A 15491-nucleotide genomic window follows, 5' to 3' on the forward strand; every position below is an offset into this window, starting at 1 on the left:
GTGCCTGCCTCATGCAGGTGTGTAACTCAGGCTGGTGGGCTTTCAATGAGGCCCATAAGAACATGGATCAGATTAGACTCTACACCATTAAAGTTCCTGATTACATGAAGTCAGCTGTGAAGATCCTGTTCCAAGGCAGTGATGAGGCTGTCGAAGCTCACCTCCCTAAACAGCTGGAGAACATCCGTGTTGTTGCAGATGAATGTCTTGAGCTGGCCGATTCAACAGAAAAACGGTTCACTGATGTCATCAACATTATCCGAGAACTGCTGGAAGCATGCTTAAATGCTGAGCACTTTTATGGAGAGGAGCTGGAGGAAATCAAGAAGAAACTGGAGGAAGCTAAGCTGAGGAAACAGTCATCAGAAGAAGCTGCTAAACGCTCAGAGAAATCAATTAAGGACATGCAAAAGCATCTGAATGAAGCCCATGAAAGTTACAGCAAAGCAATGGATTCTCTGTCCAGTTTTTACAGCCATGCTCAACTGGACAAGACCAGAGAGATGTATGAGAAGAGTGTAGATAACATGAAGAAGAACCAAAAGGAGCTGACTGAAATCCTGATCACCATGAGGAACTGTGAGATCAAAGAGATAGACTTTAACACCACTATAAAAATGTTGGTTCGGGGTATGGATGTCATGGGGAGAGTGAAGGAGCAGTGGAAGAAGATGGTGCGCTTCTTTCAGATGGTGTCTAACATTGTGAAAATCAGTCTGACCCTTAAAGATTTTGTATCCACATCTGAGGAGACACAGAAGCTTTCCTACAACACAAAGCTCTTCTCTAAAGATCTGCTCTACAATCAAGCCTTACAAGCCACTAACATCACCAACCTTGTCAACATGATCGCTACAACCTACACTGAGGTGTTCACCAAGCACATCATGTATTCTGTCAGCATTGTGGGAAAACTGATGGTCATGGACAAGGAAAAGCCAGAGTTTCAGTTTGAGGTTGGTCAGTTACGGAACGCCTGTGATGGGGCTCACAAAGCCATCTTAGTCCTTGTCCTAAAGAACAAGAGGGAGTTTGAAGAGAAGAGTCTTAAAAGTGAATTACAATTCTCTAAAAAATTGTCTTGGTCTTTATTTAACTAGGAATATGCACTAAGATATGTGATAAGTAACAAATGGGTTTTGTTGTGGTCTTGCTGGGATTATACTAGCATCATAGACAACATATGTTGACCAGCACAACACCATCCCAGGCTGGTAGGCCAGCACACCAGCAACCAGCACCTAATGCTGGACCAGCATACCACCATCCCAAGCTGGTCCCATCATGCAAAACATACCTTATGCTGGACCAGCAATGCTGGGTTTTTTTAGCAGGGATGGGCTGGATGGTAATAATAAACAATCATATATTATTTCAGTGAAATGCTTTATCAAAGTATTTACGTGAAATGAACACTATGAGGCGTAACGTTACTGGCCCTCTCACAGGCCAAACAGAATTCCCCCTTTTCCATACCAAGCTCTGATAAATGATCTGATATTTTCATATCCATGTGTCCATCTTCATACATGTTTGTTATAATGTTTCAATTCAATTCAAATTGGGCGGTTATTACGTTTGACCAATCATATGCGGTTTAGTAGACTATCAGAGCCATTGAGAGAAATACTAATAATTAATTACGAAACGTAATTTATTATTATTCAGCATTAATTTACTTGTTTTTGTGATACCATTTTCACACAGATGGATTTGTCTAACACAAACATAGAAAAATAATAAAATAAATGAATAAATAAAAGGGCACAAAAATAAATTTAATTTCCTCTGACAGATATAGTAGCCTATCATTTATTATTTTGATTCCTAAATTCATGATGCTCACTTTAATGAGAATATTAAACATAGAAGAGGATGTATGTTTATAACACTGAATTTTGCTAAATAAACCATAAATATTTGACTGAAACCTGTCTATTAATATCTGTTTGCATGAACTTTAACTTTGAAATTTTGTAACTGTTGTTCCGCTTCTTACACCTGGAGCCTCGTACTTTTAATTCCTTTCTATGGTATTGCACTGGGTAAACAGAAGGAACATTGTGCTTTGCGAGTTACCCATTGCGTGTTGGTAAACGGTGTGTGCTACAGTTTGCTATGCTGATTGCAAAACGCAATAGTTAAACCGTTTGCCAGAATATACCCTGACCCTCAAAGAGCCATTTGGACATGTAGCCCTCTCACCGATTAACTGGCTCTGATCTGTCTAGGGAAATGATTTTATACGTGAGAGGCACATCTAAATTTACCGAAGGTGTGATGTGTACTACCAAAGTAACTCAAACTGCTGTGTTTAACATCGGGCTTCAGACTTCAGTGTTTCTTTAAATTTTTTATTTCTCTTCTATCACTCAGAAAATATTAACCACCTAATAGTAAATAGTAACAGTAAATAATAATAATAAATCACTTAATAGTAAATTACAATAGCATCACTCTCAAAAAAGTTACATAACAGGCCTTTCACCAACCTCTTTGCTTAAAGAAGCAAATCACAGGGGATTGTAACGTAGAAACAATAAACAAACATTTATTCTCTGAAACAAGTGTAAATAAAACAACCCAAAACCCCACAAATGTAATGTTACCCAGCTGGGATTTAAATGTCTCGTTGGTGCACTTAGTTGGAGCTCAGGTGAACACTTTATACTGTAGTACTCACGTAATCCAATGGAACATGGAAGCTCAAAAGAGAAGCGCCCACCATCCAACGATGAAAACGAAGCCAAGATGCAGTAGAAGTCTCCACGTGGCCTGCGGTATCTCCTGTCGAATTTCGTATCCTTAGTTTCTCCGGTGCTCAAACACTGTACACGACCATTCGCGTTGCAAACCGTTAAGCAGTCAGATGAAAAGCACTTGATATCCTTTTTGTCTGTCGCGGGAACACACGCACGCGGAGCCACTCTCACCATGCGCTCCTCACAGAGTTCATTTCCGGTTTATTTTTGTTCAGCAGTCTATTATCTGCTAGATGTCCTTTTATGTCGTCTGCAAACTCAGTTGTTAGGTTTTTGTCAAATGCCACAGTATTTTTTTCCCGAACCGCCGATGTGCACACGTTTGTCGGCCACCTCGTGTCCTCCGACCAACTCACTCACTTCCTCCTTTTTTTTTCTTTACCGCTCCTCCCCCTGACCTCCAGAGGTCAGCGAGAAACCCACCTCATTGGTCAATACAAAACCCTTTTTTTTTTTATAACAGTATTTCCCTTACTTATTTCTTTTCTGTTTGAAAGTAATAATTAACGATTTACTGCAAAATAAAACACAAACTAAATAATTATTAGGCCCTTATTTTAGCAGGGCTCTACAGACATATATATAGAAAATAAAACACAGGGAGCCACAAAACCCTTTTGACATCTAAAATGAAGAGAATGCTGCATATATCATTTTTTACATTTATGGAAAGTATAGTGTGGTAATGTGTAGTATTAGTAAAAGAAGCAATCAAGGTCAAGGGAACAATTCTTTACTTTATCTCTTTTCACATCACACGTGCAACACTCTTCATCCTCATAATCACGACTATCTTCTTCTGCCACCTTAAATCTCATCCCTTCATTCCCCGTACTGCCCCCCTATTGTTTAACAGGAGTATAACAAATACAAGTGCATAAGCAGAAGACACCACATTTAGAAAAAACTGTAGTGTGTTCATTTATGCAATCAATGAACTGCTACCGAGTAAAAAAATTATTTCTGCAGGTAAACAAAAATATTTTGAACAGTTTGAACTAAACTTAACAAAAATACGCTGGGTTTTATTTTCAAATAAAATGTTCAATGTTTAATTGAGTCCTCTTCATATTCATGACATCAGAATTTTAACTTTTAGCAAACCAAAATTGCGTCTGCTTCTGTGTCGGATTTCGGCAGTTATGACGCATATTTTGAGTGACAAAAAAACACACGGTTTATTTTAATGTTACGAGAGCATCATAATCTTAGAATTTAGAACTACATTTTTTTAATAAACTAACTAACTAAAATAAAATAAATTTAAATTAAATATTTATTTTCCAAATCTACAGGGAGCCGCAGCAGAGGGATGAGCCACTTGCGGCTCCGGAGCCGCGGGCTGCCGACCCCTGGTATAGGGGAAGTTAATCCACCACCTTGGTGCCAGAACAGAAAAGACTCTTGACCTGAGAGATCATGGGTCAAGCAGTTCTAGTAGATCTGAGGGATGAGGTACAGTTCGAGGAGTGACAAGACTATTTTGTATAGATAGGCCATGAAGGTTTCCGTCACAGACAGAGGTTTGGCCTGCCTTGGATCTGAGCTATTCTGAGTGAACAAATGCAAATGAGCCAGGCCTCACAGGTGATGGGGGCGTTTGCACAACAAAAGCAGGGCTGAAGAACTGTGAAAATCTCAACAGGGGGGAATCACACCTCGGGACCCGCACCAGAAAATTAAAAATCCAGTAAACCTAGTGTTAACTATCAACGTTCCTCAACATTTCTACATACAGGTAAATGTTGCCATAGTGATAGTGTGAGATTTATTTTTGTGTGTTTATTTTGTCTATGGAGGTAATTGTGTTATTAGGATTTGGCATGCTGACATATGAGTCGTTGTACGTGCAGGTAAAGTATGCACAGGAAGTTGTGTAATAAGTTGTAACGTATGGTGTTCAAAACCTCATGAACGCTAACTAATAAAAGTAGGAAAAGTTCTATATTTTCATGAATGCCTGCATTATTCTGATGGACCCATATGCAGGAGACTGGAGGTTCATCTGAGAGTGTATAGTCCCTCTTACTATAGCTTAACACGTGTTAAAACAAAGTATTATTAGTGGAGAACTTTATTAATCCCCAAGGGGAAATCAGAAAAGTAGACGAAATGAATGAAATTGCAGAGAGTGTTTATTCTGGTAAAGTGCAAACAAACAAATCCAAATTGTAAGGCAATTATTTTATGTCAGAATCTTCTAGTGGATTTTTCTGGTACATTTGGGTTGGTACAGTGATAGAGGACCAATTTAACATCAACACTAACACTGAAAAAATAATAAATACATCCATTTATAAGAGTTTAGTCTTTATAATTGTAAACCTGAAGAAGGAGGTGAAGTAAACGACTTTTTTCATTTTAGAAATTTATCACTTAAGAAACTACTGAGTACTAAATAATACACATAAGTAAGAAATCTTTATTTTTTTGTTAAATGCAAAGCTAATGGAAAAAGTTATACGTTATATTGTGGTATTAGAGAATTGAATTCAGAATAAATTTGTGACTTTGCTGTTAAGACAGAGCATTAATACATACACATATATTAACATACACAAGAATATTACATGTGTATTATATTTGTATTATAAATGTAATTAGAAAAAAAACAAGTTAATTAAAAGTGACAAAAAATGAATGATATGATGCTCACATGATATTTATGATCACATGTGACAAGAAGCTTGAATACGAACACTGTGCTAATTACAGTGTAAGGCACTTGCTTTATACTTTAGGAGCTTTATAGGATATAATTGTAGAGAAGAACTTTTGTTCATTCACTCAGGCGTAGTCTGATTCATCTTCTTCTGTGAATCCACTTTTAACAGCTGCTTGAATGCGCTTTATCTCTTATGGAGCAGCAGCAGGTAGAATGGCGAGCAACTCTTTATAAATCTTCTCCAGTCTTGCAAGACTCTTCTCTTCAAACTCCCTCTTGTTCTTTAGGACAAGGACTAAGATGGCTTTGTGAGCCCCATCACAGGCGTTCCGTAACTGACCAACCTCAAACTGAAACTCTGGCTTTTCCTTGTCCATGACCATCAGTTTTCCCACAATGCTGACAGAATACATGATGTGCTTGGTGAACACCTCAGTGTAGGTTGTAGCGATCATGTTGACAAGGTTGGTGATGTTAGTGGCTTGAAAGGCTTGATTGTAGAGCAGATCTTTAGAGAAGAGCTTTGTGTTGTAGGAAAGCTTCTGTGTCTCCTCAGATGTGGATACAAAATCTTTAAGGGTCAGACTGATTTTCACAATGTTAGACACCATCTGAAAGAAGCGCACCATCTCCTTCCACTGCTCCTTCACTCTCCCCATGACATCCATACCCCGAACCAACATTTTTATAGTGGTGTTAAAGTCTATCTCTTTGATCTCACAGTTCCTCATGGTGATCAGGATGTCAGTCAGCTCCTTTTGGTTCTTCTTCATGTTATCTACACTCTTCTCATACATCTCTCTGGTCTTGTCCAGTTGAGCATGGCTGTAAAAACTGGACTGAGAATCCATTGCTTTGCTGTAACTTTCATGGGCTTCATTCAGATGCTTTTGCATGTCCTTAATTGATTTCTCTGAGCGTTTAGCAGCTTCTTCTGATGACTGTTTCCTCAGCTTAGCTTCCTCCAGTTTCTTCTTGATTTCCTCCAGCTCCTCTCCATAAAAGTGCTCAGCATTTAAGCATGCTTCCAGCAGTTCTCGGATAATGTTGATGACATCAGTGAACCGTTTTTCTGTTGAATCGGCCAGCTCAAGACATTCATCTGCAACAACACGGATGTTCTCCAGCTGTTTAGGGAGGTGAGCTTCGACAGCCTCATCACTGCCTTGGAACAGGATCTTCACAGCTGACTTCATGTAATCAGGAACTTTAATGGTGTGGAGTCTAATCTGATCCATGTTCTTATGGGCCTCATTGAAAGCGCACCAGCCTGAGTTACACACCTGCATGAGGCAGGCACGAAATGACTCTGGGTATTTGATGAACTTGTAGCCATCTATAGGTTTGTTCTTGTTGATGGAGAAATCTGTATTGGAGGAGATGAAGACCAGCTCTCCCAGGATGGCTATGGAGAGAGGAGCAGGAGTCAGATACTCCTCCCAGTTGGCGTACGGCTGCATCACAAGCTTGGTTTGGTTCCTCATCTCTTCGGCTGTGGTGAGGCTTTGAGTTTTATTTGCAATTTTCGAATCCATGGCTTCTTTTGTCCTACTAAAAACAAAAAGAAAATAAATTAATAATGACATCACCATAGCTAATAAAAAGTTTCAACACTTCAACACTCAACTTGCTTGAACACTGGACGAGTTAGATGTGATTGTGTTCAATATTATAGACACTTTAAGATTATCAGTATGTTAAATATTAGGTGTTATGTCAGTGCTGAACCATTAATTTAATATTTTAAAGGTATCTTAAAGGTATCTTAAAGTCAAATCAGTGGTCAGAAAATTACAACAGATTAAATAAATAGTTAGTGATTTAGTATGGAATACATTTACCCCTTGGTTTCTTTATGTTTATGCCTTGTGGGTAAACCTATGTGCAGCTTTTTATAAACTATATTATTAGTGCACATTTCATCAGGACCAACAGCTGAAATGGTTCCCAGCACCACCACACCTCTTCCTCCAAGCTTAACTGTGGTACAGATGTTTCACTGTTGTATTTCTCATCAGATCTGTTTATAGCATTCAGCTAAAATGTGCTGTAAAAAAGAAATTACCCCAGAATCCCAGATCTCATGCTTCTTCACTGAGCAATGCTATAATTACAACTACACCAGACATCAGTTTAGACTTTAGGAAATTTTAAATAACAACAATTAATATAAACTAAAGAAGTAAAATATAATTGAACAACAAAAGCTATGAGCCACTCAGACTGACTGTAAAAAGTGAATGAATTTTAAGAGGAAGTTGCCCAATATAAATGTGCAAAAAAGGAAAGTTAGTTTAAGTACAAATTTATTGGATAAAGCCCAAAAGCACACAGGAAATATTGGGGTCATGTTTTGTCCAAAAGGAATTGAAAGCACACACACGAGTCAGAACTTTATCATGGTAAGATGCATGAATGAAACATCACCTCTTTAAAAGTAAGCCCTCACAGTATACTGTTGTAGAGTATGATATAGTATCATAAGCACATGATATAGAGTAAACTCATAAATACCTTTTACACTAGAGAATATTAAAGTAAATGAACAGAACATAGATTTTAAAGGCCTGTTCATTAAACTTCATGAGCCTCAGAGTGAAATAAAGTTTCAGAGTGAGATGAAGTAAAAGGTGTAGACAAGCTATAGGCTTCTCAAAGTGGAGAAACTCTATGATCCAAGTGAGGAGAGGAAACATCGCTTTGAAGAGATAAGTGGAAGCTTACAAAAGCAAGAATAGAAACATTTCAAGATGACATAAATGTGCATAATGAGTGCATGTGCACACACACACAGACACACACAGAAACAGACACACACACACCTTCAATATTAAGAATTTAATGGCATCTATCATCTATATCATTGTCTGTTTCTTGCATTCATAACTGTAAGACAAAGATTTTATATTTTTATATGTAGATAAATACAACACATTTAAATGTCTTAAACTTTGTCTAATATTAATATTTGTATAATAAACTTTTTGCGAGATGTTTCTTATGTTCTGTAAAGCTGCTTTAAGACAATGTCCAAATGCTAGGCAAATAAATTTGAATTGAATTGTATAAAAGGATTAAATGTTTGCAGTGTGACAAAACTTTAAAAGTAATTGTTGAGAACAGATTCTTCCTACCTGGATATGCTGATAGTCTTCAGTGAAGGTGTGGAGGTTCTCTGTCTGCTCTGTGATCCAAGTGGTGCACTGCCTCAAGAATACAAGCCCTGGTGTATTTATAATGTGTAATCTGCCCTCCCCTTTTCACCCACCCACCTGTGATGCACTTATAAAAGAAGTTCATCTTATAAATCTCACATAATAAGTGACTGTGGTGATCCAGAAGAGAAAGTACAGCAACAGAGTTAAACTTTCACACTCTGATTCCAGATTTATCTTCAGGAGACCCTCTGACAAGGTAATCATGTTTCAGGCTTTATAGGTGCTGGATTCTTTTTAAAAAATGTTTTAATTATTATTATTTTTTTTACTGTGTTTAAATATATAATAACTTCATGGATTCATTCAAACTTGTTTTTATTTATCTTCCTTTTTATCTATAGAGGACTTTATTTAATAAAAATCATTCTGTAACAGATGACATATGACTAGAGACACTGAAGGAGATTTTTATAATGATCTTATCATCAGGTTTGAGTTTTTCCCCTTTAACATGTTTACTTCCTGTTTCAGATGAATCAGCTTTCATCAGTGGAGTGAGTTGAATTCCATAATTAACAAAAATGATTCATAACAATTAATTCACTTAAAAATAATCAACCAAAACAAAAATTAATCCAATATTTGTTTACGGACTTTTGATTTTCTATGTTGAAATGTTTTGTTTATTTCTTTTGTTTTGTTAGAGCTGTTCTGAAGAACACAGCTGAAGCTGTTCTCATTCCACTGAAAGGTGGGGTCTCCTCCCTGAATGAAGTCTATAAGGCTCTTATTGAGGCACATGTAGATCCTGTAACTGGGAAATGCTCCAACTACGACTACATCAGAAAGCAGATAGTACAGGCTCATCAGCTCATGAAGCAGTCAGAACAGGAAGCCAGTTCAGGGTTAAAGAGTCTGGATGAAAACTTAGAGCGGCTGATACAAGAGGAGGGGAAACTCAAGCAGGAGATAAATGACACAAATCTAACCTTAGACAACTTGAAACAAAAGAAGCAATCAAATGAAAATTTACTCAGAGCAGTTCAGGGAGCTCTGGATCAGACCAGGAGAAATCTGAATTCAGCAATAAACACACTTCAGGCTCAGAAGAAAAGGAAACAGGATGCTGCAATTGTCACAGGTGTTGGGGCAGGAGTGTTGTTTATACCTTTCATTGGATTGATTGCAGGTAAGACTTACAGCATACAGATAAAAATAATGACATCTGAACTGTTTCATCATCATAACCTTCATGTGAGTGTCTGTTCTGACTCTGTATTTTGTTTCTTCAGGTCCTGCCATGATGATTGGTGGTGGAGTTGAACTGGATCAAGCAAACAAATCTGTCCAAGTGGCTCAAGAGGAGGTGAGAAAGTCTGAGAATGAAGTGAGAAACTATGAACTTAAAGTATCTCACTACGCGTCTATGATTTCTCAGACCGAACGTGACATCAGTCAGAAAAATGTCCAGCTAAATCAGATAGGTGAAGGAATCGAGAAAGTGAAGAAACAGAGTCAGTCTGTAGCTAAGTTCCAACAGAATTTGAGAGGAGCTGTCAATCTTCTGGGTGTCCTCAGTGGGAGGGTCAGTGTGGCTGATGGTCTGACTCGCAGATCCATCCTCCAGGAGCCGATTACAGGGAATGAGCTCCTCTATCGCAATGACCTGCCAAGACTCATCAATCAGATGAAGGAGAACAACCAACGTCTGGCAGCCATCTGTACCTAAGAGAACAGCTCAATATCACAATAACATGCTGTTTCTTTTGTTTTGAACAGAGTTACACAGAAAAATAAATATTCTGTAGCACTTCAGATTTTGTTCAAATAAGAATAAAGTACTAAAAAATTTTTAGATTCTATGTCATTCAAGAGCATTAAAAACCACTAAACATGAACATAAATAAAAAGCAGTAAATGGATGTTGTAGTAAATGAATGTTGCAGTAAATAACAACCAATGAATCTGTGAGCTAGAAGTGATATAAACCCTGTGACAAGGTTATCATTTTGCATGCTGATTTTTTTCTGTCCTGTTTTTTTTTTTAAGTGGAAAACAATGTTACATGTAATAACTTCAGTACTTTCATACAATCTGTTTAAATATTGAAATAAAAATGACTATAACAAATATGATGAAATAAAAAGATTTTATTTAACATCCTTTCAATATATGTAGATTTAGATAATTAAAGATTATCAATATATAATAATTGACATTGAAATATTTTACCAACCCATGCACACCAAGCCAGACCTCAAATTATTTAAATTAGATTAAAACTTTTTATTTATAGATAAAATAAATTATATACATTTTTATATATACATAACCTTGATCGTTGTATTTATATACCATTTATAAATAAATGAATGAATGAATGAATGAATGAATAAATAAATAAATAAATAAATAAATAAATAAATAAATAGACACATACAAAAATGCTTTGAAGCCTCCAGCAATGAATACATCTACACTGGTACACTACTTATGAGTAATGTACTACTGTTACAGACTTAGTATGCTAGAAGCCTAGAAACTCTGCTGGGAGGAATAGTATTAAAAAATAATAATAATAATATCTTAGGAAAATATTCAGAAAAATATTAGTTTTTTTAGGAAGAGGTAGGTCTTCAGCCGTTGTTTAAATGCCTCAGCTGTTGTTTAAGTGACTCAGTTGTTTGGGCATCTAGGGGAAGTTCATTCCACCACCTTGGTGCTGGAACAGAGAAGACTCTTGCCCTCTACTAAATCTGAGGGTGCGAGGTGCAGTGCGAGGAGTGACAAGAGGTTTGAGGTAAGCGGTTGCTGGTCCATATATGGTTTTGTAGGTAAGCATGGAGCTGGTAAATCTCTAGATACCTCAGGATTTTCACAGAGTCTGCCTCATCTCAGTGGGGGTCCAAAATCTTCATTGCACAAAGACAATCAGAGCTGCAATAATTTCTGGATGCCTCAGGATGGGTAGAAAGTGAGAAGCAGTGGAATGGGATTAACTTAGCTGCTGTTCATAATATTAGCAAGCACTAGATGATAATGTTATTTGGTCAGATTTATTAGAGCACAATATTTTGGGAAGTATTAAGTGTACTAAAGACTAAAGAGATGAGTTTTTAATCTACATTTAAACTTGGAAAGTGTGTCTGAGCCCTGAAAACTATCAGGAAGACTATTCCAAAGTTTGGGATTGTATGAATGTGGAAATGCGAATTGATCTTTAACTCTTTACACAGAAGCTGAGTGACTTTAGATGTAAATGGAGTTCCCTTGTCAGAATCAATTCCTACAGGGATGCCATATCTAGGAATTATTTCAGTAGTTAGCTTCTGTACCACAACTCTAGCATTTTCCTTACTACATGGGAAGGCTTCTACCCATCTGGAGAACTTATCAACCATTACCAAAAGATATCTGAAAGGACCGTGTCTAGGCATGTGTGTGAAATCGATCTGCCATTCTTCAAAGGGAGTGTCAGGCGTGGGAAGGTGTTGATGTGTGGCACCTGATTTTGAAATGTTGTTCTACGCACATATTAAACATCCGTCTAATATTCTATTCATGTCTGTGTGTAAGCGGAAAATACAAAAAACCTCAGATAAGTCTTGTAACACCCCTCTTCGTCTGCGATGAGTCGGGCCATGAAACTCGCGGACAAGAAAAGGAGTACAATGTCGCGGTAGACAGACACAGCCCTTGTTATCTAGAATAACATAGGAATCAGTCGCACCCTGACTAGTCCAAAATTCATGGTCAGCAGGTGAAGCTGAAGCCTGCAGCGAAGGAAGATCCATGTCAGGTAGAACAGCACTGATCATGGTGTTAACAGAGACCATGGTTGGAGATAGGTTTGGGGGAAGTGGGCGTGAGGCCGCAGCCTGTTTAGCCATTTGGTCAGCGAAACTGTTCCCCCGCACTTCATCGGTGTCACCAGAGGAATGCGCCCTAGTTTTAGCAATGGCCACAGAACGAGGCAGATGACAGGCAGTGATTAAATCCTGCACTAATGAGGCATGGGAGATGTCAGCTGCAGTGAAGCCACGAGATTGCCAGATGCGGCCAAAATCATGAGCTACTCCGAAGACATAACGAGAGTCAGCGTAAATAGTGACATCAGCGTCCTCAGCAAGAACACAGGCACGAGTGAGAGCGAAGAGTTCAGCTGCCAGCGCAGAGGAGAAAGGGAGAGAAAAAGATTCATGGACAGTGTTATGTAACCGACAAACAGCATAGCCACAAAGATAAACACCATCACTAGGTTTGGAGCAAGAGCCATCTACAAAGAGGACATCACCTGTCTGTAGGGGAACGGAGGAGAGGTCAGGGCGAATGCTAGTGGCATTGACTATTTTAGTAAGGCAATCATGATCAGAGTCACCCATACAATCATCCTGTGCATTAAGAAGGAGCTGCAGGGCATGTGCTACAGTGTCAAGAGAGGATAATGGACGTACAGTTAAATGCTCAGTGGCCAATAACACGGTCTCATATCCTGAACGTCACTGGGATGACGTGTGCTGTGTGTTTAAATTGCGTAAAATTTGTGTTACCTGATGTGAGGTGTGTAAGATCAAAGGATGAGATAAAACGATCTTTTCAGCATCAGTTACCATCAGAGCACAGGCGGCAACAGCACATAGACAGGCAGGCAAACCCTGAGCCACAGAGTCGAGGGATTTAGAAAGAAATGCACAAGGTCACATATACCCCACCCCCCCAGTGTTCCTGGGCCAGCACCCCAGAGGCTGTTCCTGGCTGAGTCGCAACATACAGGTGGAAAGGGAGGCTGTAGTCGGGGAGTCCCAGAGTAGGAGCCGTACACAGGGCCCGTTTCAAGGCCTCAAAAGCAGCCTGCATTTCTGGAGTCCATGAGAGAGGTGCGGATGAAGGATGTATTTGTCATACAGAGAGCAGTCTGGGATCCACTGGCGGCAGTAGTTGATGAGGCCGAGGAAGGCCTGTAAAGCCTGTTTAGTGGCAGGCCGCTGAGTGTCCATGATAACTTGTATTCGTTCAGCAGTTAACTTCCTTTAGCCCTGAGAGAGTTCATAGCCCAGGTAGCGGACAGTGTTCTGGCAGAACTGGAGTTTTGACTTGGACACCTTTAAACCTTTCTCAGCCAGGTGTATGAGTAGGGTCGCTGCTTGGCAGGTGTCATAATCGGCCGCAGCCACCAAGATGTCATCTGCATATTGTAAGACCACTGAGTCTGGGGGAAGACAGAGGCTTGACAGGGCGTTCTTGACCGTGGTCGAAAAAACCCTGTGGCAACCTGGTCCACGTATACTGCTGTCCCCTGTGTGTGAAGGCAAAGAGTGGCTGTGTGCCTTTCCCTACAGGAACACTAAAGAAAGCAGAGCAAATGTCACTCACAGAAAAGACTCTATATGTACATGGAATAGAGGCTATAATTGAGGATACATCGGGGACAATTGGAGCAACAGGAACAACAAGTTTGTTTATTTTACTCAGACCTTGGGTGAATCTCCAAGAGCCATCTGGTTTTGGAACTGGATTGTTGTAGGGACTAACACATGATGTTTGTAGTGGAAATTTTTACTTTAGAGAAGAACACATGAATCTGTCCTTCTAGGCTTCTGTATTTCCCATGGCTGGTAGTTATTGTGACTAGAGATTTCAGTTGTTTCTTTCCAAAACTGCATTTAATCAGAGCTTTCCCATGAGAAATTTTCTGTTCCCGTGGGATTAGCTTGGTCAGAAGATGAACAGGCGATGCTTCTAAGCCAATGGTGGATGATGTTTTGGTTTTACATGTCCTGTTTATTTTATTCCTGTCTATAAAATGCTGGTGTTATCAATAATGGTGGCCCTTCCTCTCTGATTTTACACGTAGAGTGTTGGGTCCTTCTGCAAAGCTGAAAACAATAAACCGTGAAAACCTTTATACTCTTGCCCGTGCCTGTTGGTGTGATATTTTTATGCTTTAATTCTCTCGAACCTCAAAACTTCCACAAAAGGCTGGCGTTGTCGGCAGGATTCCGCGTTTGAGAGTCGACTTCGGGGATTCCCGGGGAGGCTTGCAGCGCTCGAGCCTTGAAGGCTGTTAACTTCACCTCGACCGCAAAATTGGCTATGAGCGTGAGAGGACTCGGGAGTTCACCGTGAGCCGCCTCAACGCTGGAATCAAAAGTACTTGGATGTGTGGAAGGTGAGAGAATCTATTTTTATTCGTGTTAAAGAACACTGATTAATCTGCTAAAGTTGTAAGGGTTTTATTTTGAAAACCATAGTTGAATTCATTAGTGTTGAATAGTGAATATTGTTGGTTGTCTCTGTGTAGAAAGTGCTGTAAAGACAGGATTTAAACCTGGATCTGTCGACAGGTCAGTGACCTGGATAGGCACCTAGTGCAAGGCCTAAAATACAAAAGTAAAGCACGGCACTAATCTGGGATTAGGTGCTAAAGGTGTCTTGTTTGCGAGGTTTTGAGAAAACCCGCCGCTAAGAGCTGACGAGCTCGGTGTAGACTCTCCGGAGAGCAAAGCAGGTTTGGGGAAAAGAGAAAAGGCCAAAACAAAAGATAACACACACACACATAGCACAGGCTTTCTGGTGCAGAGACTGTCAACAATAAACTAAGATAGTCATGGGCAACAGTATTTCTAAGAGCATGCTCAATAAAAACCCAGTGTGTGTCACTGGACCTAACGTGAATTATATGAGAAATAATTATGGTCCTGATTCTGTGTCACAATTGCTGCGGTGGGTGACGGAGTGTGGCTTCCCAGATGGCGGCAGTTTTAGCTTGAAGCAGTTAGATTTGCTGAAAGGTAACCTGACCCAAATGGAAAGAGATAATGTTGGGAAGAAGAAGAAGAGCAGGGTAGAAATAAACTGGACAGCTTTTCACTTGTGGAAGTTAGAGGCTGAAAAAAGGTTTCAAAA

General features: G+C 39.2%; 2 protein-coding genes across 2 annotated transcripts; one reads left to right on the forward strand and one right to left on the reverse strand.

Moving 5' to 3' along the window:
• Positions 1 to 5618: 5618 nt before the first annotated feature.
• On the reverse strand, positions 5619 to 8942 carry LOC113650537. Its single transcript, XM_047816082.1, has 2 exons — positions 8562 to 8942; positions 5619 to 6978 (listed from the first exon to the last, which is right to left on the reverse strand). Exon 2 carries the CDS (start codon positions 6960 to 6962, stop codon positions 5619 to 5621), a length of 1344 nt encoding a protein of 447 aa, XP_047672038.1. The 5' UTR covers positions 6963 to 6978; positions 8562 to 8942.
• LOC113639262 lies at positions 8757 to 10715 on the forward strand. Its single transcript, XM_027141004.2, has 4 exons — positions 8757 to 8841; positions 9117 to 9139; positions 9290 to 9774; positions 9878 to 10715. The coding sequence occupies exons 2-4, from the start codon at positions 9117 to 9119 to the stop codon at positions 10312 to 10314; spliced, it is 945 nt and encodes a 314-aa protein (XP_026996805.2). The 5' UTR covers positions 8757 to 8841; the 3' UTR covers positions 10315 to 10715.
• Positions 10716 to 15491: the final 4776 nt, after the last annotated feature.

Source organism: Tachysurus fulvidraco, chromosome 7, assembly GCF_022655615.1.
Source record: "Tachysurus fulvidraco isolate hzauxx_2018 chromosome 7, HZAU_PFXX_2.0, whole genome shotgun sequence".
Classification (NCBI taxonomy): domain Eukaryota; kingdom Metazoa; phylum Chordata; class Actinopteri; order Siluriformes; family Bagridae; genus Tachysurus; species Tachysurus fulvidraco.